This window comes from Lemur catta, chromosome 20, assembly GCF_020740605.2.
Source record: "Lemur catta isolate mLemCat1 chromosome 20, mLemCat1.pri, whole genome shotgun sequence".
Classification (NCBI taxonomy): domain Eukaryota; kingdom Metazoa; phylum Chordata; class Mammalia; order Primates; family Lemuridae; genus Lemur; species Lemur catta.
The window spans coordinates 4912147-4939216 of record NC_059147.1 but is presented as its reverse complement, the minus strand read 5'-3'; the positions used below and the strand labels follow the sequence as shown (position 1 = coordinate 4939216).

General features: G+C 45.9%; 3 protein-coding genes across 3 annotated transcripts in view; 1 reads left to right on the top strand and 2 right to left on the bottom strand.

Moving 5' to 3' along the window:
• Positions 1 to 7316: 7316 nt before the first annotated feature.
• Positions 7317 to 10343, bottom strand: LOC123625345 (polycystic kidney disease protein 1-like 3). The gene is made up of 3 exons (XM_045533752.1): positions 9892 to 10343; positions 9298 to 9406; positions 7317 to 7688 (listed from the first exon to the last, which is right to left on the bottom strand). Exons 1-3 carry the CDS (start codon positions 10189 to 10191, stop codon positions 7450 to 7452), a joined length of 648 nt encoding a protein of 215 aa, XP_045389708.1. The 5' UTR covers positions 10192 to 10343; the 3' UTR covers positions 7317 to 7449.
• A 520-nt stretch (positions 10344 to 10863) lies between these two features.
• On the top strand, positions 10864 to 20074 carry LOC123625490 (dihydroorotate dehydrogenase (quinone), mitochondrial-like). The gene is given in 11 exon segments (XM_045534049.1): positions 10864 to 10869; positions 12278 to 12540; positions 12542 to 12563; positions 13439 to 13638; positions 14864 to 14946; positions 17345 to 17532; positions 18124 to 18237; positions 19093 to 19246; positions 19417 to 19539; positions 19542 to 19566; positions 20071 to 20074. Coding segments are annotated over 11 exon segments (1182 nt in total).
• The window catches only part of LOC123625489 (polycystic kidney disease protein 1-like 3), a 26854-nt gene continuing 19421 nt past the window's right edge, over positions 19638 to 27070 (bottom strand). The window contains 7 exon segments of the mRNA XM_045534048.1: positions 19638 to 20313; positions 20815 to 21049; positions 21139 to 21171; positions 21173 to 21347; positions 21966 to 22169; positions 22589 to 22837; positions 23159 to 23358. Coding sequence (XP_045390004.1) covers positions 20143 to 20313; positions 20815 to 21049; positions 21139 to 21171; positions 21173 to 21347; positions 21966 to 22169; positions 22589 to 22837; positions 23159 to 23358 — 1267 coding nt within the window. The 3' untranslated portion in view covers positions 19638 to 20142.

The following is a 27070-nucleotide window of genomic DNA, read 5'->3' as shown; positions in this document are numbered from 1 at the left end:
GGGGGACAAAAGGGGCCGGAAGCACGTAGCTGCAGTTTCCAATGTGGCCGTGAGCCAATCTGAAAAATGAATGCACCTAACCTGGCTTTCCCCAGAAGGCGGCAGGGGATCCTGAGGGCAGGATGCACCTAAGGTGGCCTCATCCGACAGGGACTCGGGACAAAATGGGCCGGATGCACCTATGCTTCGTGTCCCCAAGTGGCGGCGAGGGACTCTTTCAGCCAGAAGCATCTAAGGTGACCTTCCCCAGATGGCAGCGTGGTACACTGAGGGCCAGGTACACTGAAGCTGGCATTCAAAACATGATGGCAGTTGACTGTGTGGTCAAGATGCAGCAAACCTGGCCTTGCCCAGAAGGCCACAGGGTCTCTGAGGGCCGGATGCAGCTATGCTACATTTCCCCAAGTGGCGGCAGGGGACTCTAGCAGCCAGATGCATGTGAATTGGCCTTCCCCAGATGACGCCGGGGGACTCTGAGGGCGAGATGCACCTAAGCTGTGTTTCCCCAAGTGGCAGTGGCAAAGCTGAAGACAGAATGCACCTAACCTCTCTTTCCCAAGAAGGCGGTATGGAATTCTGAGTGCCAGATGCACCTAAGCTGGCCTCCTCAGACAACGGAGGGGGACAAAAGGGGCCAGAAGCACGTAGCTGGACTTCCCCAAATGGCGGTCGGCGAAACTGAAGGCTGAATGCACCTAGCCTGGCTTTCCCCAGAAGGCGGCAGGGGATTCTGAGGGCAGGATGCACCTAAGATGGCTTCATGGGACAACGGCTGAGGACAAAATGGGCCGGATGCAGCTACCTGGACTTCCCCAAGAGGCGGCGAGGGACTGTTGCAGCCAGAAGCAACTAAGGTGACCTTCCCCAGATGGCAGCATGGCACACTGAGGGCCAGGTGCACTGAAGCTGGAATTCAAAACATGATGGCAGTTGACTGTGTGGTCAAGATGCAGCAAACCTCGCCTTGCCCAGAAGGCCACAGGGGACTCTGAGGGCCGGATGCACCTATGCTAGATTTCCCTAAGTGGCGGCAGGGGAGTCTAGCAGCCAGATGCATGTGAATTGGCCTTCCCCAGATGACGCCGGGGGACTCCGAGGGCGAGATGCACCTAAGCTGCATTTCCCCAAGTGGCAGTGGCAAAGCTGAAGGCAGCATGCACCTAAGCTCTCTTTTCCAAGAAGGCGGTATGGGATTCAGAGTGCCAGAGGCACCTAAGCTGGCCTCCTCAGACAACGGAGGGGGACAAAAGGGGCCAGAAGCACGTAGCTGGACTTCCCCAAATGGCGGTGGGCGAAACTGAAGGCTGAATGCACCTAGCCTGGCTTTCCCCAGAAGGCGGTAGGGGATTTTGAGAGCCGGATGCACCTAAGATGGCTTCATGGGACAGCGGCTGAGGACAAAATGTGCCGGATGCACCTACCTGGACTTCCCCAAGTGGCGGCGAGGGACTGTTGCAGCCAGAAGCAGCTAAGGTGACCTTCCCCAGATGGCAGCGTGGCACACTGAGGGCCGGGTACACTGAAGCTGGCAATCAAAAGATGATGGCAGTTGACTGTGTGGTCAAGATGCAGCAAACCTGGCCTTGCCCAGAAGGCCACAGGGGACTCTGAGGGCCTGATGCACCTATGCTGCATGTCCCCAAGTGGTGGCAGGGGACTATAGCAACCAGATACACCTTAGTTGGCCTTCCCTAGATGGAGGCGGGGGACTATGAGTGACAGATGCACTTATGCTGGATTTCCCCAAGCTAGATTCCCCGGCGGTGGGCGAATCTAAAGGCAGAATGCACCTAACCTCTCTTTCCACAGAAGGTGGCACGGGATTCTGAGAGCCAGATGCACCGAAGCTTGACTCATCAGACAACGGCAGGGGACCAAAGAGGCGGGATGCAGCTAGTTGGACTTCTGTCAGTGGCCTTGGGTGGATCTGAAGACTGAATGCACCTAGGCTGGCTTTCACCCAAAAGCGGGAGGGTTTTCTGAGGGCTGGTTCGCCTAAGGTGGCCTCGGCAGACAACGGCGAGGGCAAAAGAGGATCGATGCACCTAGCTGGACTTCCATAAGCTGCAGCGGGGGTCTCTTGGAGCCAGAAGCACCTAAGGTGGCCTTTCCTAGATTGCAGCGTAAGGCTCTGACGGCCGGGTGCCCTAAAGCTGGCATTTAAAAAATGATGGCAGTTAACTGTGTGTTTCAGATGCTCCAAAGCTGGGCTTGCCCAGAAGGCCGCCTGGGACTCTGAGGGCCAGATGCACCTATGCTGGATTTCCCCAAGTGGCGGCAGGGGACTCTAGCCTCCAGATGCATGTGAATTGGCCTTCCCCAGATGACGGCGTGGGACTCTGAGGGCCAGATGCACCTAAGCTGGATTTCCCCAAGTGGCAGTGGGCAAATCTGAAGGAAGAATGCACCTAACCTCTCTTTCCCAAGAAGGCGGTATGGGATTCTTAGGACCAGATGCACTTAAGCTGGCCTCCTCAGACAACGTACGGGGACAAAAGGGGACAGAAGCACGTAGCCGGACTTCCCCAATTGGCAGTGGGTGAAGCTGAAGGCTGAATGCACCTAACCTGGCTTTCCCCAGAAGGCTGCAGGGGCCTTCCCCAAGGGCCGGATGCACCTAAGATGGCTTCATCAGACAACGGCTGGGCACTAAAGGGGCAGATGCACCTAGCTGGATTTCCCCAAGTGGCGGTGGGCAAATCTGAAGTCTCAATGCACCTAGCCTGGCTTTCCCCACAAGGCCGCATGGGATTCTGAGGGCCAGGTGCACCTAAGGTGGATTTCCTTATGTGGCGGTGGGGGACTCTTGTAGCCACCTACAGCTAAGTTGGCCTTACCCAGATGGCTGCGGGGGACTGCACACCTAACCTGGCGAAACTGTAGATGCTGATCATTGACTCTGAGGGCCGGATGCATCTATGCTGGATTCCCCACGTGGCAGAAAGGGACATTAGGTAGCAGAGTGTGGCACTGAGAATGCGAATCTGACGAAGCAGTACATTGTCCAAAAGAAAGGAGTTCCCATCAGTAATAAATCCTAATGAAAAAGGAAAAGAAACAATTTTATAAATTGCCTCATTATCTTACTGACAAGCCAAAGATGCATGTTTTCAACACTGTGTTTGAAAACATTTTTAGAGGTATTAGCTAATGCAATTAGATAAGAAAAAGAGGTATGAAAATTAAAAAGGGAAGTGAAATTATCACAATTTGTAAGCTATTAATATATATGTGTGTAGTTAAATTAAGAAAATCAACTGAAAAGCTATTACAGTTGACCCTTGAGCAACACACCACAGGTTTCAACTGCACAGGTCCATTTATAAGCAGATTTTCTTCTGCCTCTGCCACCCTGAGACAGCAAGACCAACTCCTTTCCTCTTCCTGCTCCTCTGCCTACTCAATGTGAAGATGATCAGGATGAACATCTTTATGATGATCCACTTCTACTTAATGAACACTAAAAATATTTTCTTTTTTAAAGTGTATTTACTTTTTTAGAGAGAGGGCCTCACTCTTCTCAGGCTGGTCTCGAACTCCTGGGCTCAAGCGATTCTCCTGACTTGGCCCCCCATAGTGCTAGGATTACAGGGGTGAGACACTGCACCCAGCCTATTTTCTCTTCCTTATGATTTTCTTAATAACATTTTCTTTTCTCTAGCTTACTTTTTTGTAAGAATATAGTATATAATACATATTCAAAATATGTGTTAATTGACCATTGATATTAGTAAGGCTTTTGGTCAACAATAGGCTATTAGGGAGTAAGTTGGGGGGAGTTAACAGTTATATGTGGATTTTCTACTGTATGAGGGGTCAGTGCCCTTAAATCCGCCCACGTTATTCAAGACTCAAGTATAGTTACAAAAAAATGATAATTCAGCAAGGTGGCTGGGTACTAAATAAATGTCAATCAATAGCTTTCATATGGCCATACAGCGTTTACTCACAAGATATAAAGTAATAAAATATCTCATTTGTAATAGCAATACAAAAGATAAAACAAGCCTCACAAGAGATATGCAAAAACCATGAGGAACAATTCTGAATATTACTCAAGGGTACAAATGGAAATGAAAACAAACAGAAAAGCATACCATGCTCCTAGGTAGGAAGAGAATATAATAAAGATATCAGTTCTCTATGTTAATCTTTGTAGGTTCTTAGTCTGTATCTATATAAATCTCTACCTACAATCATATAAGCTCTTAATATATAAAAAGCTCCTACAAGTCAAAATAGGTAAACAAAACCAAGCAGCCCAATGGAAAATGGGCTAAGAATATAGGCTGACACGTATTATCTTTCAATGAGTATGTATTGAGGACTCACATGTACCAGGTCTCATTCTAGGTGCCTGGAATACGGTAGATGTCAGAGAGTCCCTCCCCACACAGAGCTCACATTCAGGGAGAGAGACAGGTAATAACCAACAATATTCAGGTAACAGTAAGTGCTAAGAAGGAAAATTAAGCAGGATAAGGGGGGAGAGAATATTTTGTGCGGCGGGAACACTGATGTTGCGTTAGGTAACATGATTAGAGAAAGCTGCTCTGGGGAGGTGGCATGTCACAGACCCTAATAAAGTTTACAGCACATAATTCAGACACCAAGCAGGAGAACAGCAAGTTCCAGGGCCTCAAGGTAGAAAAGGCCAAGCGGGCCAGGTCCTTGAAAATTTTGGAAAGGATTTAGGACTTTAAGTATGATGGGAATCCACTGGGAGGTTTTGAACGGGACCACAGATTTATGGGTTTTTGTTGTTGTTGTTGCTTTTGGAGACAGAGTCCCCCTCTTGTCACCTGGGCTAGAGCACAGTGACATCATCTCATAGCTCACTGCAACGTCAAACTCCTTGGCTCAAGTGATCCTCCTGCCTCAGCTTCCTGAGTAAAGCAAGCTTAAAATGCTCTAAGAGAAATTTTAATTAAGTCCTACCAAAAATGATCCTTCCCCTAAAGGTGATTAAATATTAGCCTACTTAGGAAAGTTATGTATTTATAGGATATAGATTTTTATCTGTTAAAAAATTTCTGTATAAAAGTCTGTGAATGCCTTGGGTGTCAGAGTTCCTGAAAACATTGAACTAATCAGACTGGGCTACATCAATCTTGAAAGTCAAGATTTTTAGTCGTTGAAGAGATAAACCATGTCATCGCCAATTTTTACTGTTTTTAACACAATATCTACTTAATTCTACTTCTTCATCTACATTCACAAATTTTCCGTTGCTGTTCCTTAGTACGTCCAGGTAACTCACACAAACTTTGCAGTTCTAGTGGGTTAACCAGAACTCCAAGCGCCCCAGGTCATATTAGTAATAGCTAACATCCCGTGACTATCACATGCCAGATGCTGTTCTAAGCACTTAGACCAATTAACCTTTTAATCTTCATGTCAGTCTTACAAGGGAGATCCTAAAATTATCCCCACTGTATAGACAGGGAGACTGAGGCACATGAGATTGAATAATGAACCCAAGATCACACTGCTGCTACATGGACAGCCAAGGTGCAAACCTGGGCAGTCTGGCTTCTGAGTCTGTGCTTTTGGACCACAAAACTACACCACAGGACCGAGGAGTCCAAGAGGAGGCCATGCCTGCTGTGACGGCGCAGACCTTAGCCACCCAGGCTTCCAGCTGCTTTGATTTAATCAATATTTTGTTCAGCACAGAGTGACAGAATGCAAACAGAATGTTTCCTGATCCTAGAACTGCCACCATCTAGCACTGAACTCAATAGAATCAAGATGCAATGAGTAAGAGTTGCCATCTATAAAAATTCTCCTAAACACACCAAGTGTATCTTTAAGAAAAGACCATAAGTGTTTGCTGACATGAACATGTATTTTGGATTCTTCTCAGGAACCTAGGAGATGCTGCCCATCTCATCAGGAAGCCACCAGCCCCGAGATACATGAACGCAATCATTTCTAGGATACAAAAGTTATGTAATAACAAAGTGTTGGTAACTGGTGAAAAATATTGAACAAGTGGTATTCTTAAGGAAAAGATATTGTTTAGCATTTCTTCAACACTGGCCAGGGTAAACCATACTATAACCATTTTTTTATCATTAGCTCCTAGGACAGTTCCCAGCATATTACAGGTGTTCAATGCATCTTTGTTGCACTGACTAGGATAACCACACGAGTCATACAGACACAGTGACAGAGCTGGGACACACTGCACATCAGGCCAAAATACCATCTCCTGTGGAGATCCTTCCAGTGAGACCATATTCCTGGTTTTGCGCTCATTGAACAGCTGCTTTGCTACATGTGATTGCGTCCCAGGGGTCACTCCAGTTACTTTTCATGCTGTAACCGAATCCATTCTCATTCTCATTTGTCAGCCTTTGACAAGACACAGCAGTGGCAACCAGCGCCCATGGGCCTGGGTGCACAGATGTAACTGAACCTGCGTAGATGAGCTCCAGGGAACAGACCCTCTGGGTGCCCACAGGGTGGCAGCCATATCCAAGGAGCCCACTGGCCTTTCTGCAGTTTCTCCTAGTTCTTGGACAGGGTGTTTGGAAAACTAATTGCACACCACATGGGCATGACTGGGCCCCAGGACTGTGACTCTTACCTCTGTAATCCCCATACAGATTAGGGAGGAGGGTGCAACTGGCCCAGGGGCAGAAATCCTCAGGAAGTTTGACTTCTGAAAAATGCTGAGAAAAGCTCTTCCAGATAGCTTGATGGAGGTAAAATCTATTGCAGTTCCTTGAAGAGTAGACCATAGTCATCAACAGGATAAGGAAGACGATTTGTACCAGTTTAGATGGAAAAATATCATAATTGAGTGGGTAGCTTAGAAATACTCTATACATTTTTATTTTTTCTAAGCCTTTAGACTTTTGCAGCTCAAAAAAGGTCAGAAATTGGCATTATACATTGGTTCAACCTAATAATTGATAATATATACATATATCTGTATGTGTGTGTATATATATACACACACACATATAAATTCCTTCCTAGAATTATTCTGCTACTAATCAGAAGTTTTACTTAAAATAAGATACATAAAATCCCACACAAAAATACTGTGTTTAGTTCTTAGAACTAAGCACGTGCGCAGACATGCACTCTTCCTCTCTCATGCTTCCTCTCAATTATCCATGTTCACAAGAAGCAACCGCATGATAAAACAAAACCTATTCTGTTTGGTCTAGGGAATCCAACAGAGCACTAGATGTGTTGAAGCCAGTCACCTAGCACCTACAGAACAGCCATTTTCCAAAGCATTTCCACTTTCCTTCCACCCCATATGTATGTACTCAATGATCAAAGATTGTCATTACATTTTGTAGGTGGAGAAAGTGACTTACTCAAGTACACAAGGAAATCTCAAGACTCCAAGTTGAGGAGTCTATTCATCATACCACTTTGGTTTACTAGAATTTCAATTTTCACAAAGTGAAAATTTTAAAAGATACCTTTTCACCCTTCTATATTTTCCATTTTATCCTCCCACCCCCGTCTCCCTCCTGGAAAGTGTGCTGCAGTATGGACATGTTGCCATTTCCTCTCGGTACCCAAAATATCTACAGTCAGCCTGAACAGTTTCTTCTCTTTCAAGGTTCTTTCTGGATGCTTAGGTGGACTGTTCATAGGTGGGGCTCCGTAGATGGGGTTGTTCTTATCTTTCAAACCAGGTAATGGTGGTGAAGAGCAGTTTGCTGTCAAAAATTCAAATGTAGAGAAAAGAAATGTCATATTTCTTAATGACTTAAATGTCATTAAGTGGTCACTCACCAACGTTTGTTGGGCAACTACCATAAGCACCTTCTGTTACATGTTGAAAAAATAAGGAATAAAGCTATCTATGCAATGCTTCTCAAACTATTTGTGGTGAAGGACCTGTTTTCAGAAAAATTCCAATCCATTGGGGATCAACACTTTTGTACAAAAGTGAGTTGCTAGAAAAAATGCAATAAAACAGAAGCATGTCAAACATAAGCCCTATTTTGAAAATTAGATTCCACAGGTGTAAAATTAGCCTATCAAATTGCTATAAATTTCTAAATGCTTACATTCAATTTCTGTATTTATCTTGGACTAGAAAAAAACACTTGAAGTCAGTGGACCACACTTGGGGAACACTGTTCTACAGCAATGTTTCTCTAATTTTAACGTGCACAGGAATCGCCTGGGAATTTTGTTAAAATGCAGATTCTGGGGTGAGGCCAAAGATTCCGCAATTCTGACAACGCCAGGAGATGGTAATGCTACTGGTCTGTGGACAACACTGAGTACAAGAATCTAGAGACACATGAATCAAGAGGGAGAGAGAGGAAAGGAATTAGAATACAACACAAAACATGTGAGCATGTGCGTGTCAAGTACCACGGGATCCCTGAAAAGTGAACAAATAAATCTCCCCAAGAAAGTCAGAGAAGGCTTCACAGAGGAAGTGACATTTGACATTTGTTTTGGAGGATGAGTCAGAGTTTTCCAGATGGACAAGTGTGAGGATAAGAAAAACATGTCACTTTAGGCAGAGAGCACAACAGTTCAAAATGCATTACATGTATCCTTGCATCATGGTATCCCTTCTTTTCCTCAGAGAAGTCAGGCTTTCCTGAATTTTAGAGTTTATCATTCCCATGCATTCCTTTATACTTTATCTATAGATTTATAAAGGAGATACATAAATATACTCTAGTCAAGACATGCATTGTTTTTACATGATTAAAGTACTGTGCTAATTTTTCTGCAACTTGCTTTTTTGCCCAAGGTCGAGTTTGTGCGCTTCATCCAGGTGGTTTGAGAGGCTCCTATGTAGAGGGTAGACATTTCTCAGGCTTGGTGACTGAATGTGGGGAATAAGACAGCAACTTAGGACCTGGTACTCTGACACTTTTAGGGAATGGTGGTGCTCTTGATTGAAATGAGAAAATATAGTGGAGAAACGGATCTGTGGAGCAGGTAAACAATTTGTTTTCATTTGAGACACTTGCAGGCACTCAGCTACAGATGGTGAGCAGCTGAAAATAGTACCTGGGGATCAGGAGAAAAAGAAAAGATTGAGAAGGACATCTAGAATGCCGGGGAGAGATGAAGCTTGGAGAGAGGGAGTGATGATCTAGGGAGGAATGTGTAGAGTTTTGGCAACACACTGATTAGCCTTGGGCAGAAGAGGAAGAGGAACCACCTGATTACAGAAAGACAAGATCTGTGAATGGATACATCTTTCAGCAGACAGATAAATGTGTCAGTAAAGTGGTTAGAATTCTACCAGTCTGATATAATTTGGGCTTTGCAAAATTAGATAGTAGTTAGAACTACCTGAACTACCCAAGAGTGCCAAGACCCTCGTCGTTCGTCGCTCCTTCTCCTTGTTAAGCCACAGCATCCTGTTCATCATCAGTGAGCGTAAGGGTGTGAGGACGATCACCTGGACAGGAAAATCATAGGAGGAGAACTTAATGAGCAAACAGGACACATCCAAGAAGATGACATCACACATACAAAGGTAAAGGTGGGTATTAATACATTTCAATTACGTGGCCCTTTAGTTTTATGGATAACTGACAATGAACTCATTTTCTACTCTTTCTTCATAATGATGGGGACCTGGAAGGGCCCCAAGAGTCTACATAATGTTCATATTCACATTTTCGTTTATAGTCCTTGATGTGGTTGGCTAGGAAAGCTTAAACTGTTAAATGATTTGTGATGACACGTGTAAGTTGTTCAATGATGTCTCTCAGTATCTTTGGAAGACCTGTGATGGTCTTACACATATCCCTCTGCCTACTTTTTCTCTTGTTGTTGTTGTTAAATTTTCAAACACCATTAGGCGCCTTGGCTTGACATCCATGGGACCTCAGTTTCCCAAGCTCCCTGCGACTGTAATGGTTTGTTCCAGTCCTCACGTACCTTTACTGGCTGGCTGGTGAAGATGTTCTCAAGCACTGATAAAATAACGGAAACAACCCAGCTGGTGGCTTGGTCTTGGTTCAATTCTAAGCTATAAAGTGGAGTAAAAAAGGCAGAAGCCAGGCTAGTGACCCCTAGGAGCCAGCAGATGTAAGGCAACCATGTGGGCAGGCCGCCAGAGATGGGATTCTTCCCTTCTGCTGGGCTCAGGATGGGGAACCTGGTCACCTCCCTGAAGGACAATAGTAGAAGAAACCGTCTTGTCCCCAACAGCTGCCCACTGCCCTCAGAGGAGGGCATTCGTCACTTCAGGGGCTTCTAGTAAGGTTTTTCTTCCTCCTGGAGCCTGGGCTCCTCAGGGACTCTCAGATTCGAGGTTGCGGGACTGCAGAGAAGCTCCGCGGGTGACAAACTATGCTACAGTGACAGTTAATCAAAGACTCGCGCCGGCAGGCGAGCGGGCGGAGGAGGAACGACTGTCGCGACTGCGCTCGCGCGCGAGCGTCCAATCAGGACTTCGGGGCGGAGCGGGGCCTTCCGCCACAGCGAGGCGCTCGCCCTACCCTCCTGCCCGGCGATTGGTGGGTTGGCGACTCCGGGCACGGAGATAGGGGCGGGGCTCCTCCATCTCCTCGAATGGAAGCGAGGCAGCGGTGGGGCCAGTGGCGGCAGGGAGCATGCGTGGAGACATCTGAAAGTAAGTACCGCAAGTGAGGCTTGCAGTGCCCATGGGGGGGAACTGGAGTGAGATGGGTACAGGAGGCGCCTCCCAGAGCCTGGGCCCCTTTGGGAGTTTTGTGTGTCTCTGGAGGCACCTGCAGATGCTCGTGTACTTACGCGTGTACCCGGCCAGGCGTGTGCGGACAGCCCACGGAGTCGGGCAGATGCCGATGTGTCAGTGCCTGCGGGCCTGGCACAGGGGCACTTAGTGAACATGACCGACTGGCATTGGTGTGCAGGAGCCACCGCGGGATGAAAGTAGACTAAGACATGGTCCCAATCCTTCTAGATAAAGTTTTGTTGGGGCGGGGGCTCAGTGCGAGGAGTTCTTAGGTCAATTTCCACGATCTGGGATGTAGTTAAGTGCTGAAATATTGTTGACTGACATGAGGGGCGTTCCTACAGTCTCCAGGAAGACTCCAGGGTGACAATGAATACTTGATCTACCTTACATCAGCTTTGAGGGATCCTTAAAAGTAAATCTCATTATGTCACTTCTTGGTTTAGGGAACAAAACGTTAAATCTATTCTGGCCAAGACTTTCGCCTATTTCTCCTGCCTCATCTTAATTCTTGCTTTCTCAGTCCTCAGTTCCAAACAAACGTTCTCCCCTTCTCATTCTGTTGTGTCGCCCAGGGAACCTTTACACCTTTTCCTCCCCCTACTGCCTTTTATAAAATCCTTTATAAAAGCTTTACGTCATTTCATCAAACAAGCTTTTTCTTCCCTCAGATTAGGTTGGGTCCTTCCATAACCTTATACTTCTTTTCCTTCTTAGCAACGTATTTGTATGATCATTGATTTCTGTCTCTCTTGAAGACACTGTAGGGACTAGATCTGTTTTGTCCACCTTTGAGTGCACAATCAGTATGTGATGAAAGATTGAACTAATGAGTGAGTGATTTAGCATCTGGCAGCATTGGAGAAAAGCATTGTGAACCACTTGTGAGGTAGGATAGTGGTTCTCAGACAGTAAGACTTGGAGCTTGTTTTTTATATTTTGAAAAGCCCCCATCATGCAGAAAAGAAATGTGTAATATCTGTGTATTATTTTTGAAAGCCAACATAATTTCCTGAGATATAAAGGAGAAATTAAAGTCACTTATAATAGCATTTCAGTATGTGATAGTTGGGTGTTTATACCTCTACTTAGAAATATGAGTGCCACAGGTGTGTTGTGTTGTCAGACACACCAAGCAAAACACCATTCCTGATGGGATTTTCTGAAATGGTGTACAATTCTTGATAACGTCCTGTGCAAAACAGCACAGTTGTCCCTCGAATTACAAGGTAATTGTACTGTATATGAAAACCATGTGGATAGTTTGTGTTTATGTAGTGAAATATCGTTTGGCTCAAGGCTCAGATAACATGAACAGATCATTTTTTTACCCACACGAATGTCAGGATGTTCAAGAGTCATACAGAATGTGGGACAATTCATGCTTCGGATAGTCTCAAGCAAAGAACGAAGTCTGCCTTTACTGATTCCTGCCCACAGATGTCTATTAGCATTGCCCCATCAGGCTAACCAGTAAAAAAAAAAAAAAAAAGAAAAGAAAATGCATGCCCCTACAGGGGCAGGCTGCTCTGGCATCCTCAGCAAAGTCTTCAAGGCCAGAGGAGTGTGTGTAAGTAGAAGTGTAGATACAGCTTCTGATTGCAGAGGCCATTGTCAGGAGAAGTTGCAGCTTGGCCCGGTGGGAAAAGGGGCCCTAACAGGCTTTTTTTTTTCCGCCCCCCAAAACGGGCCGAGGATGCTTTGGTCATCTTGGGGGGTGGAGGACTTCCCTTTGCTTCCTACCTGACAGCCATGGGGGATGAGCATTTCTATGCTGAACACTTGATGCCAGCTCTGCAGAGGCTGCTGGACCCAGAGTCAGCCCACAGACTGGCTGTTCAGTTTACTTCCCTGGGACTCCTTCCTCGAACTTCAAGACTCTGACATGCTGGTAGGTACTCTTGGAACACCTTATGCATTAAATGCAAGGCTGAAGCTGGGAGTAATGTTTCTCAGCCGGGACTGATTCTTTTTAAAACCAGACCCTCGAGTTAGCAGTGAGAATTAGAGTTCAATCTGAGCAGTATTTGTTATATGTAACATATTATAAAATTAAATGACAAGGAGAATTATATATTACTTACAGGACTTATGTTAAACAGTGGTCTCATTTGAGCTTCACAACTACTCTTGGAGCATCTTTCTCACCTCCTGCTTACACGATCAGATGGTGCTCACCTTGGGCGCCCTTTGCTGGTCCTCTTAAAGGTTGCCGGAGACCAGCAATCCGTTCTGCCCAGCGGAGCAGCTCCTCCCTCTGGCTCCCATGAGAGTCTGTGCACTGTTGCTGGGGTTTCTTATGAGACTGGCTGAGCAAGGGCACAGCTGAAGCTGACTTTATTAAGCCGATTAAAGGGTTTTGTTGTTTGACACTCCTGGTTTCAGAGCAGCACTGTCAAGGGCCTGACGCCAGTGAGCTACTCTCTCCCACCCAGGACAGTAGACAAGAAGGTACGAATCGTAACCATAGTTGGAAACGACAGTGCCTGTCTCATGTTCATGCCATGGTAGAAACACTTTTTCTCCCCAGTCTTGTTGGTAATAGAGCCTTATGGTTTTCCAACTCTAGCAGGCATCACAATCACCTGGAGAGCTCTGTTAAAAATAGGTTCTCTCAGCACTCCGTCGCCTGCCTTGGGTGGAACCCAGCAATCCCATGTTTAACCAGCTTCCCAGGTGTTTCGGATGTAGGTGAGCCAGGGACCACACTTGGAGAAACACTGGGAAAGCCTTATGTACTTCTGACTTTTGTCGTCGTTTTCCCAGGAAGTGAGAGTTCTGGGTCATAAATTCCAAAATCCAGTAGGAATTGCGGCAGGATGTGACAAACACGGGGAAGCTGTGGATGGACTTTATAAGATGGGCTTTGGATTTGCTGAGAATGGAAGTGTGACTCCAAAACCTCAGGAAGGAAACCCCAGACCCAGACTCTTCTGCCTCCTCAAGGACCAAGCCGTCATTAACAGGTAGGCGAAAGACCCAGAGTTAACAGAGGAGGCCTCTTTCCAGTGGGGCTCTCGGTTTTTTCTCTCATAGAACATAGACATTGTTCTGACACTTGGAATGTTCAGGAACCCTGCTGAGCATCTATAGTGTGCCAGGCATCTGTCCTCACACCAGCCCTGGAAAGCAGGTTTCACTATTTCTGTTGAACAGGTTTATACGTCAAGGTTCAGAGAGCTAAATAACTTAGCTGCGGTCATGGAGGTGAAAAGCAGGAGAGCTTGGGTGTGGCTCAGGCTTATTGGACTTCAGAGTTTGTAGTTCATCCACCTGTTTCTCCAGTGCCCTCACTCAACTCTGCAAGCATATGTGAATTCAAAATATTTTGGTGACATTAAGACAGTAAAAAGGGCTGGGCACATACCTGGTCACACACTCATGTTTCAGTTGCCAGCAAGGCTGGAAGGAGTCATTAGCATCTTCCCCAGTATCAGGGGAGGTGGGTTCCACTGGAGGCAGAGAAGGGGAATGGCCACTAGGTCAGCCACCCACAGTGGGGCTGGGGATACAGGGATTAAAAAGAAAAACGATGCCTCTGCCTGCGGGGGGTGCCTAGTGACAGGGTGATAGAGAGGTAGGACATGTCGCTTGCCCTCAAGATTATAACCGGGATGGGAACTTTAAAGTACACATATATACATACATATCCTGGGCCAGGAGGATGGGTATGAAGCCCTCTGTGAATGCCAAGGGGCTGAGGGATCCTCTGCAGCTGGGAACTCTGTGCAGGAGGAGGGGAGCCTTAGATCTGGACCAGGAAGAGGGGCGATTTCGTAGGGAGAGAGCACAGGGAAGTGGAGCAGCATGGGCCCCAGGAGGACGCTGGCGGAGCCCAGGCGAGAGGTGGAAAGTTCGGCTATCAGAGTGGTGAGGGCTGGGGGGACCAGTGGCTGGGTAAGGAGCGGATGTAGGATCCAGCAGGTCTGGGGCAGCTACTGCAGACGAGTCGGGGCTGCTGCCAATGCTAGTTGGCTGACCGGCCTGTCTGTGACTTTTAATCTTTCCCTTTGTATTAGACGGCGTTCTGGCAAGTTCTCTAGGAGTCCCAGGCAGTTTAAGAACTGATTCTGACTGTTTGTTGTTTCTGTTTTCAAAAGTCATAAGTATACAGTGGAAATGGCCTCGGAGCTCTCTCCCCACATCCTTTGCCTTCTAACCTTGCCCTCCCCATCTGCTTGTGTGCTGCAGATACGGATTTAACAGTCAGGGGCTGTCAGTGGTAGAACACAGGTTACGGGCCAGACAGCAGAAGCAGGCCAGGCTCACGGAAGGTAAAATGGAGTTGCATCCGTGGGGCTCTTTGCATTTATTAGGAGGAACTGTGGGAGAAACACTGGCAACACTCTCAGTGAAATGAACATGGTTGAGCAATAGAAAAAGCCACTAAGGAACTCAGGGCTCATCTCCTAGGGGAATTTTCCTGGTTCCGCCCCAGCCTCCAAGATTTTAACTCAGTTTCACGATTTAGCAAAGACTCACTGTGTTTCTGTCTCATTATGTAACCTGTGTTATATCATAACTAGTGAAGGCTGGAAGTAAGCAAAGCAAAGTGGCTCAACTATGATCTTACAGGTGGTTAGGGTGTGAACAGGACATCTTCCTATGTTCCACTCTGTTGTCCTTTCTTTCACATTGTAAATAATATGTATTAGTTATAGAAGAGTTAGTAAATACAGAGAAGCATAAAGAAGAAAAAGTAACTCAAACTCCTCCCCACTCAGGGATAACTAATATTAGCATTTGGGAAAATATTCCCCATGACTTACTTTGGAAACAAGAAGCATGTTCGAAGGCTGCCTTTGGAAATGCAGATGTTTACTCTCCGTGGCTGTCTGCTTTGCTGTCTCTCAGGACGCACTTAGTGCTCATAGCCCTGTGGTGTCCTGACATACGTCCCCAGGTGCCCTCTGGGATCATGCAGGGCTGTGGCTCAGTAGGGATCATTTTCTTCTTTGGGTCCCTCTGAAACTCCTTCCATGAGGTTGAAGTCTCATTAGATGTCCTGGTGGCATGATGAGGAAACCCATGGATGTCAGATTCATTTCAGGAAGTGAGGCGGAAAGGTCTGGGGCATTAAGCAATGTCAGATTTGGAGAGTAGAAATGGCCTTGTTTGGGAACAGCTGCCTTTGTTATACTGCAGACCTGCCCACTCGGGGAACTGGGAAGGTCACGGTAGGGTGTCACTGTTTGGGATGCTCTCCTTCCTGCTCACCTTCCTTTTCTTCTTTTAATAGTCCACAGTGCTCTGTGCGCCAGCCTTCCCGCTGCCCCCGTGCCCCCCCTCACTCTCAGTCTGGCCCTGACGCTCACTGCAGTGCAAAGCCTATGGCAGTGCTCTGCACAGACGTACCCGCCAGCAGCTGGGAGTCTTGAAAACAGCTTCTTGCTAGCACCATGCCAAGGGACATGAGTTGACAAAGCTGTGGTGCCCTCTGGGGACAGAGCTACCCAGCAATTTCTAACTCCAAAATCTTGTCAGTTTGGGCAGATGACTACTAATGAAAGATTCATTAGCTACACAAAAGTGATATTCTCTTTCAAGCCAATTTACCTAAGTGGAAAAGAATTGAAGCTTACAAATGATCTTGGCTTGATGGTTGCTAAACTTGGGAAGCTTGGAGACCTTGTCTTCTAACTTTTGTCTGCTTGAGTTCTAATCCTCTCCCTCGGCCCCCTCCCAGGAGGTTAGCTACACAAATCTCATTTACTTTCAAGCTGGTGATAAGAAAGTGTGATCTGGAGTGTGGGAAGGTCATTAGCAGTACTAGATATTGTTCTTCCATCCTCCCTGGCCTGACACATGTTTTGTGAGCTAACTTGGTGTTCTAGGTCTTTTCCCAACCATCAGATGGAAAAAGCAGCCTATACCATTGACGTACCACTGACTTTTGCAGATAGGAGAGTCTCTTAGGAGAAGTCAAGTACAGACAACCCCTTTCTTTCACACACGGCATATTTCTGAAAATGCATTTTCCTGGAGATCAAAAATGCAAGTCAAGTGATAGTCCTATGGACTTTTAAGCAAGGTGACCTCATTACTTACGTGCAAATGGAGACACTTTGGAGAGTGAAAGGCGGTAGGCGGTAGGCAGTAATAATTACGCCCAGGCTACAGGAGTAGTCAACACTCTCCTGAGAGTGCTGAGATGTACAGTCACCTCAATTATAAGGGGAAATTCCTTTTCTCAGAACCAAAATTATAAAACAATTATACCTCTGCATTTTAGGCATGATAATTAAATTTTTTCCAGTATTGTATACATATTCTTTAATTTTGTTTTTTCCTCACAATTACACATTGCTTGTTGGAGCATCCCTTGAGATTAAAGTCGCCCCACATATATTGATTTCTGTCCACTCTGAGTTTTACTAAATTTATGGGGCCTACCTTTGGATCACTACTATTTGCCCTCCTCGTTTCTCCATTTTCCATTACAGTTTTAAAAATAAAAAAGGCAAAATGCCATGGAACATTCTTGGAGTTGCCCAGAATTGCTATACGGAGACTGCGGTGTTCTTTGGGGAGCAGGCAAGGGGCGCAGGGAAGCTTGGGCTCGGAGCGGGGGATCTACAAGGCCGTTTGCAGGCTGTCTGGTCGAAGATGGCCTCCGACTGTTGCCCAGGAAGTGGTGTGTGGGGTCAAAATCCTGACCAGCGATGTTTGCAGATGGGCTGCCACTGGGAATAAACCTGGGGAAGAATAAGACTTTGGCGGATGCAGCCGCAGACTATGCGGTGGGCGTCCAGGTGCTGGGCCCCCTGGCCGACTACCTGGTGGGGAACGTATCCAGCCCCAACACGGCTGGGCTGTGGGGCCTTCAGGGAAAGGCCGAGCCGCGCTGCCTGCTGACCAAGGTGGGCAGTTACACCCTCGTCGCCCATCCATCTGCTCCCTTTCATTCTCCAGGGCCAAGCTTCAGCGTCACCCTCAGGAAGCTGTCCCTGACACCTGGACCAGTCAGGCCGCCGTGCCACACCCTCCTGAAGCACCCTCTGACTTTCTACCACAACACTGATCATGTGCAGTAGTTATTAATTGTTGTCTGTCCCTGCTGTTAAACCCTAAGGCCCATGACAGCAGGGACCATGTCTCTCTCATTTGTCACTCTGTCCCTAGCACCTAGCATAGGAATGAATGGAATGACTTTCCACCATCTAGTACTTGGCGCAGTATTTCTTGGTTATGTTTTAGGAACTAAAGTCTAAAAGACCCTTAAGATATTATTAGCCAATGCCAGTGGGTTTTCTTTGGTTCAAAAGAATTGAATCAAATCCATCTTGATGGGGTCCCTCATGTAACTGAGGGCTGGGTTTCCTAAAAAGGAAAAATTGTTCATGCTTAAGTTTGATAACGTGTGAAAACCCACTGACCTGCAGCCGTAGGTCCCAGTTACACTGTCGGGCCGTGGTCTGGGGGTCCCCATCTCTGGCCATTTGTCATCCCAGGTGCTCCAGGAAAGGGAGGCCTTGCAGAGAGCATGGAAGCTGGCAGTGCTGGTGAAGATTGCCCCTGACCTCACAGCCCAGGACAAGGAGGACATTGCTAGCGTGGTGAGAGAGGTTAGAGTCAGGGTCTGGGCCGGGAGGGCGGTGGGGGGGGAACCTCTCATTGTCTGATGAGGCCAGCTGGGATAGCCCAGAACGGCAGCCTTTGTGATTTCCTCTCTGTGACACTAAAGGCTGGTTTGGTATCTGTCACAGTGTCATTCATCCTGTAGTAAAAACTGAATGTTTGAATAAATGTCTGAATGAGCCTTTTTCTTATGTCTCTTCCTTCCTCTCTTTCCTCATCTTTATCCAGCAAGGGCTTTAAAGCTCGTGCAGGTATCCCTGGCCAATCTCAGTTGGGACCAGCATATTCTGTCTCATTCTCTGCAGCCTTTCTGAATACCAGGTCTCTATGGCCACGACAGTGGCAGGAAAACAGACTGAGCCCAGCAGGCGTTGGTAAAAATCTTCATTCCACCACTTCCTAACTGGGGCCTCAGACAAGACACTGTATTATTTATTTATTGAGACAGGGTCTTGCTCTGCTGCCTGGGCTGGAGTGCAGTGGCATCATAGCTCACAGCAACCTCAAACTCCTGGGCTCAAGTGATCCTCCTACCTCAGCCTCCCAAGTAGCTGGGACTACAGGCGTGTGCCACTGGGAAGACCCTATAAAGTGGGTTGTTCCAAGGATTAAACTCTGTCCTAATGGAACTTCATGGGTGGTCAGTATGTGATAGCTATTGTCACATTGTGGCTCATTCAGACACTTGTTCAAGGAAAGGATAGTGAGGTCTGCGGCAGCTCTTGCTTCTGGGGACTGTAGGTGTGGGCACCTGGCCCAGCTGCTGTCTCAGACCTCCAAAGAAGCTTCTCTGAGTCCATCAGTGCCACAACTCAAGGGCTTTTCTCTGTCTCACACTGCAGTTGGGCATTCACGGATTGATTGTCACGAACACCACAGTGAGCCACCCCGCCAGCCTCCAGGGTACCCTCTGCTCTGAAATGGGAGGGCTGAGCGGGAAGCCCCTCCGGGATTTATCCATTCAAACCATTTGGGAGATGTACACACTCACCCAAGGCAAGGATTCGGTGTCTTCAGACCTGCATGTGGCCTGGGTTCCTGGGTTGTGATGGGAATCACTGTTCCCTAACCTGCTGTGTTGGGCGGGGGGAGCTGTTGGGCTGAAGCCAAACCGAGGTTCTGTTTCTTGCGCCCACCTGACTGTGTAGCCGTGTCCTTCTCTGCAGGTAGAGTTCCCGTAATTGGAGTCGGCGGAGTCAGCAGGAGGCAGGATGCACTGAAGAAGATCCGGGCGGGGGCCCCCCTGGTGCAGCTGTATACAGCGCTCACCTACCAGGGGCCGCCCATGGTCAGCAGGAGCTGGAGGCCCTTTTGAAGTGAGTGGGGCCTCGGGTGGCTAAAACAGGAGTTCGTTAGGAGACATTAATTCCAACCGCTCCAGTCATCCGGATGCTATTCATCTATTGCTCATTCAGAAAGCCTTCGAGGGGTACACTCTGAAAGCGGGGAACATTACTCTGTGCTTCTGCTTTGACGGAGGACAAACAGTGCCAAGGGGACTTGGGATTGACCCCGCAGCAGTGGTGTTTCCAAGGCAGAGTCATCCATTTCTCTGAGGGAGAGGAGCCTGGGGGGAGTCCTGGCAGCATTCCCTCTAATTAACATTGCTCAGTGTCAGGGAGCTGTCTGTACTTAAAATCGATTCCCTTCCTGCTCAGAACAGCTGCGTAGTAATACCTCTCAGTCCCTGGGGGACCGTGTCGAGGGCATGCCATGTGCCTGGGTGGGATGGTGCATTGAGGGGTGAACGTGGGCTTCCTGTAAGAGCAGGGCCCATCCTTTACTGTTTGCTGAAATTGCTTTATTTTCTTCCTTTTCAGCTGATTACAGAGAGACAAGATCTGTGAATGGATACATCTGTCAGCAGACAGATAAATGTGTCAGTAAAGTGGTTAGAATTCTACCAGTCTGATATAATTTGATCTTTGCAAAATGAGATAGTAGTTAGAACTACTTGAATTATCCATGAGTGCTAAGACCCTCCTCGTTTGTTGTTCCTTCTCCTTGTTAAGCCACGGCATCCTGTTCATCATCAGTGAGCGTAAGGGTGTGAGGACAATCACCTGGACAGGAAAATCGTAGGAGGAGAACTTAATGAGCAAACAGGACACATCCAAGAAGATGACATCACACATACAAAGGTAAAGGTGGGTATTAATACATTTCAATTACGTGGCCCTTTAGTTTTATGGATAACTGACAATGAACTCATTTTCTACTCTTTTTTCATAATGATGGGGACCTGGAAGGGCCCCAAGAGTCTACATAATGTTAATATTCACATTTTCGTTTATAGTCCTTGATGTGGTTGGCTAGGAAAGCTTAAACTGTTAAATGATTTGTGCTGACACGTGTAAGTTGTTCAATGATGTCTCTCAGTATCTTTGGAAGACCTGTGATGGTCTTACACATATCCCTAACAAAGGTCACTCTGCCTGCTTTTTCTCTTGTTGTTACTGTTGTTAAATTTTCAAACACCATTAGGCGCCTTGGCTTGACATCCATGGGACCTCAGTTTCCCAAGCTCCCTGCGACTGTAATGGTTTATTCCAGTCCTCACGTACCTTTACTGGCTGGCTGGTGAATATGTTCTCAAGCACTGATAAAATAACGGAAACAACCCAGCTGGTGGCTTGGTCTTGGTTCAATTCTAAGCTATAAAGTGGAGTAAAAAAGGCAGAAGCCAGGCTAGTGACCCCTAGGAGGAGCCAGCAGATGTAAGGCAACCATGTGGGCAGGCCGCCAGAGATGGGATTCTTCCCTTCTGCTGGGCTCAGGATGGGGAAACTGGTCACCTCCCTGAAGGACAAAAGTAGAAGGAACCATCTTGTACCCAACAGCTCAGAGAGAGGATGACAGGTGATCCGGAAAGCTGGTGCTGTGCATACCTGGATGGCTCTTCCTCCATGGGAAGAATATGTTTCCAAGAGTTGCTGGAGTTTCTGAAGCTGGCTGGCTGCATCTAGGAAGTCACAGGGCTGGTGAAGCTGGGTGAGACCCAGTCTGCCTACATGAGATTTCAGCCTCTGCAAAACTCTGAGCAGGTAACAGCAGAAGTGATGGTGGTTTTCAGGAACCACCGAAAATATATTTCAAGCTGACACTTTCAACAAGTGGAAGATTTCAATAAGTAGCAATTAGCGGTAGAGATCAGCAATTCATTTAGTTGATGATAAGGTTACATTTTCCCTGTACTAATGGAGATTGGACCCAACACCTACAGTATTACTGTCTTCTCTGAGGATGCTGGTGAATTTTTAACAATTGTAAAGTTCTAAACTTTTATCTAAAGGCTTTTAAAACCTCATGTAGCTATTTCTGTAGAACAGCAGGACATGCAACCTATACTGGTAAGTGCCCAGGGGACTCAAACTGTACTCGAGTTTGATAAACTGCATAATCTCACCATTCCACGGAAGAGAAAGAATGACAAGTTCCAACAGCCTTTAACAAAGCAGATGGAATACAGGGGTCTGATACAGAGAATATTTTTGGGTTTTTTTTTCTTAATTCTGTACTTTGAATCATCAGGTAGATTGTCTAGAAGCCGTCAAAGGGATCAGGGCTGCTAGCTCTATATTGGAAGCTTAAAGAAATTGAAACAAGCAGGTGGTTGTATCATGACTGTTGGTTATGAATGAGTAAGAAAGTAAGAGACGCGCAAGGGAGCAGGAGGCAGATGAAAGGTGAGTTACTGAAGTCTACACACCTTTACCATTTGCCCAGCAGGGTTCTGCCTGCTGATGACAACCCTGACCCTCTAAGTGAGAATAAATGAGGCTGGATAAGAGTGTCACCAGCTTGTTAATGTCATAACAACTCCATGGAGATTGTTCACACTCTGAGAACAGATATGGATTTCTCCTGAGCAGGAATCCCACAGTTTCCTGTAATTCCTGAAGGTAGGAACAAGATGAGAAAAATCAGTCTGCCGTACGTTAATCCGGGACTGGTAGCGATTACAGACGGTCAGGCTGTTTCTTACAGTCACAGGGGGATAGGCTTAGTGTTGCAGGGAGCAGTCACCTCACAGTAGGTTCAAAAACAGTTTTATGAGAGAATATGGAATGAAAGAAGGGACAGTTTGATCAAACATCAAAAACTAAAACAGTTCGAGTAGCACATAATCATTCCCACTCTGTCCTCAGAATACTTTATAGTCAAGAGTAAAAGCTACAGGTACGACTGATCACAACTCAGGGGACAGGAATTAGGGGGAAGATATTAAGGGTAAAAGGACCCCAAAGCCTTCCAGGAGATCCTCTCCACTGCTCTTTCCCATTACATAGGGAACGGGACCGTGTCATTTACCTTACCTCGACCACCTTTGTCAGACAGGGGGCTCGACAGAAGCATCTGAGAGGCAGGAGGCCTGGCCAGGGGATAAGGGAGACAGAGTTTCCTGTGGTTGAATCAATGGGAAGAGCCGCCCAATGACAAGATTGATTGGGAAAAGGATGACAGCAGTTCAGACGCTGATAAGCAGTTCACGCTGATAACCAGTTCAGACGCTGATAAGCAGTTCGTGCTGATAACCAGTTTGGACGCTGATAAGCAGTTCAGACCAGGTCACAGCAAATGGACTCACTGAAAGAAAAGCACTATGTCAACCTTCATTCTCAACAACCAAAATCCTCACAAAGTCATTCCTCTCCTAGGTTTGACTATTTAGGAATTTAACTACATTTATCTAGGGATAGACAATTACCATGGCAGTAAGGATCCCGATGTGTTCCTAAGACTGCTCCATTTGCTAATGAACAAGAACAGTGGGAAAATCTGCTAGAGCATTCTAACGTTAGGGCGGGGCAAGGTACATCATGATTCTGCTTCTAACCCTGAAGTTAAGGAGGGCGGAGCACAGTGCAAGGGTTGCACGCGACCCACGCCACACGCTAGGGCTCGTACATGTGTGCTCGTCTCTCTCGGCAGTGGTGCTGCTTCTCTTCCAGAACATGACGCTGGTGACCGTGTTGCAGAGGAGCAGCGTCCTGCAGCGCGAGAGCCGCTAGACCCTCGTGAACTGGTTCCAGGGATGCCGAGTTGCCACTGAGAGCCACAGGTAATCCTGGGTGAACTTCTCCACAACCATGGAGGAAAACATGTGTCTAAAAAGAGAAATCAGAATAGGAGAAACGTAAGATTTCAGTCTGACAGTGCTCCAGACTAAGATGCGGTTTGCCCAGCAATCAGCTACGTAGCAACTCCTCAGCCTCTGTTCTTCGCCTGTACAGACGGGCTTTCAGATAATTTCATTCTTCTGTTATTTTAGGATAAAAGGCTTCTGAGGATATGGATAATTTAATATTGTATAAGGGTTTAAAATTTAAAAAACTGTTGTTTTAGCTTTATAAGAGTTTTGATAATTCTTTCACTCTTTAAAAGTTTACAGTAAGCTTCCACTCAAAAGTTTGGATAGTTTGGATAATTCATCCTTTGAGCACCTAGTCTATCCCAAATGTGGAGGAACGGTAAATAATATATAAAAATAAAGAACCAAAAAGACTCAGCTGGGCTTAGAAACTAAATAAATATATCCGGGGAAGAGAAATGGAATGAGAAAACAAGGTAGTGAGTGACATAGAAGCCACAGGACTATGGAGCAGCTCTAGGCCTGGAAGAAAGCAGGACACAGAGGTGGGAGTTTGACTCTGCCGCCTAGGCTGGAGTGCAGTGGCGCGTTCATAGCTCACTGCAACCTCCAACTCCTGGGCTCAAGTGCCAGCCTCCTGAGTAACTGGGACTACAGGTGCATGCCACCACATCTGGCTAATTTTTTAAATTTTTTGTAGAGGTGAGGTCTTGCTATGTTGCCCAGGTTGGTCTCAAACGATCCTCCCACCTCGGCCTCCCAAAGTGCTAGGATTACGGGTATCACCCACTGTGCCCGGCCAAGACAGTGATTTAAAACATGGGAGTTGGGAGAGAGGTTATTCAAGAGTGGTTAAAGCATTTCTAGTTCTTTGTCATGTTCAGGAGGAACAAACCTATTCTAAGTAAGACCTTCTTAGAAAATTAATAGTGAAAAACTATGTTAAAAAGTTAAAGCTAACCACCAGAAGGAAAAAGAGGAGAAACAGCAGCAGGAGGTAGAAACAGAAGAGGAGGAAGATGAAAGAAATGCAATGTATAGTTTCTAAACTAGAAACCACTAACAATACAAGAGGTAGGGAACATTTAAAAAAACCCTGTCACTCCAACAGAAAGGGTGGTAACAAATAACACAAAATAAGATGGTACAGTCCAAATGGATCAGTAATCATAATTAATGTAAACATATTAAACTCACATATTAAGATATACAGATTAGATCTTATTTTAAAAAATACAATGATATGTAGCTTATAAGACATGCATCTAAACAAAATCATAGGAAAGGGCTGAAAATAAACTGATAAAGATATTTAATAGAAACATTAACCAAAGAAAGTTGACATACTAATATCAATATCAGACAAAACAGAATTTAAGATAAAAAGTGTTAAAAGGATAAAAAGGAAAGCTATATAACAAAAAAAAGGAAAAGGAAAAATTCACCCAGAATAACATGCACTTGAATTTCCTAATGAAATATCTTCAAAATATGTGTATGTGGTAAAAACATACATAATTAAAGGAGAATTAACAAATCTATCACAATACTTCTATGAGAAACACAGAGATTAAACAATCACATTTCAACAAAATGAATACACTTGAATTCTTAAATATACCCACATATTATAAAAAATACTAGAACTAGCTGGGCACAGCGGCATGCACCTGTAATCCCAGCTACTTGAGAGGCTAAGGCAGGAGGAGTGCTTGAGCCCAGGAGTTTGAGACCAGCCTGGGCAACACTGGGAGATCCCATCTCAAAAATAAAACATACTAGAACTGAGTCAGGTATCGGGATGGGGGGATACTTATTTACCACGTAAGTTTTCATAAAGAGGAGGAAATTTCTACCAGTTTACTCCTATACACAAGCAACAAACAATTTAAAATATGTAATTTTAGAAAGATATCTACATCAAAAGCAAACTCTACCATTTGACACTCTTACAACCAGTACATACTTCCCATTGTTGCACAACCTCTTCAATCCCTGGAATTATAGGTACATACCCCAAAGAATTTCAGCACATATCTGAAGAAGGACAGATACCAGACCATTCCCTGCAGATTGGCAGACACTCTTGGTTGCCTGTCCAACAGCCATTTATTTCCTTCTTCCTCTTTTCTAGTAGAAACCTGATTTTCCAGTAACAAGTAGCAACATGGGTGTGTTCACCCCAGGGAGTGAATCATGATTATTTTAAGCCAATTAAGGTGACCCCATGCCCACTGTCATTGTTTAGGAATAGAAATGTGTTTTATTTTGACCAAAGAAACCTAGGGGGAAATCTGCTAGGGTACTTCTCAATAAAAGATGATATAACTTTAGCTAGCACACAAGTCAGATGTGAGCTTCCATATTGCTAAAGGACACAGGCAAATTCAAACCCAACAACCTTTGCTATGGCAAACAAAACCACCAAAACCACAATTCACAATTGCAAAGATGTGGAAACCCAGGTGCCCATCAATACACGAGTGGATGAATAAAATGTGGTATGTGTATAACCATGGAGTACTACACAGCCATAAAAAACCAGTGGTGAACTATTACCTCTTGTATGAACCTGGATGGAACTGGAGACCATTCTTCTAAGTGAAGTATGACAAGAATGGAAAAACACACACCACATGTACTCACCATTAAATTGGAACTAATTGATCAACACTTATGGGCACATCTGGAAATGACATTCATCAGAAATCAAGCAACATGGATGGACCTGGAGACCATTATCTTAAATGAAACAATTCAGACACAAAGACAAATACAGCATGTTCTCACAAGTGGGAGCTAAATAACGTGTACCCATGGAAGCAGAGCGTAGAATGATGGACAGAGACTCGGAGGGGTGGGAGTGGGGAGGGGGTGGGTGACGGGAGGTGCTTGGGGGTACAATGCACATTGCTCCAATGATGGATGCGCTGAAGGCCCTGACTTCACCAGCATGCAATATGTTAATATCAATGTAGCAAAACTGCACTTGTACTCCGTGAATATATACAAATAAAAACAATAGAGGAAAAAAATAAAAACAAGCAAAAAATCCAAAATGAGATTTGTGTTCTTGTGGCAGTTCAGAAAAAAAGTTTCAGAATTCTTCGTTACTTCTCCCATCAAAAAATGGGGTCTATGTCCCTTCCCCTTGAATCTGATTTTTCAAAGCTAGGTCATAAAAGGCCAGAGAGCTTCCAGTTAGTTCTCTTGAAATGCCCCTCCTGGGAGAAGCCAGCCAGCATGTAAAACATCCAGCTGTCCTGAGGCTGCCATGTTGAATGGAGGCCAAGTGCAGACACTCTCTGAAGCCACAGATGTGCTCCCAGCTGGCAGGCAGCACCACCTGCTGGCCGCGCCAGGGGGCCACTTTTGGATCTCTAACACCAGGGACCCCAGAGATGACTGTGCAGGAGCCCAAGGGAAAACTGCCCGATCAGGCCCTTCCCAAATTTCTGACCCACAGAATCACGAGAAAATAAAACGGTCATTTTAATCCACTAAGTTTTGGGAGCAGCAATAGTAATCGGAATGATTCTTAATAAAGAACTAAGTATTTCTTGCTAGCTGGAAGTCCTGACTATTCAATCACACAAGAGGAGAGAAAGGAAACATTCATGAGGAAGAATTCAGCACAATTTTTAAAAAGGAGAGGGGATCAGGCTCTGGCAGAAGCAGTTCCATCTTTTTCGCCTTTAAGGCATTTTTATGTAAGGTGCTTGGACTTC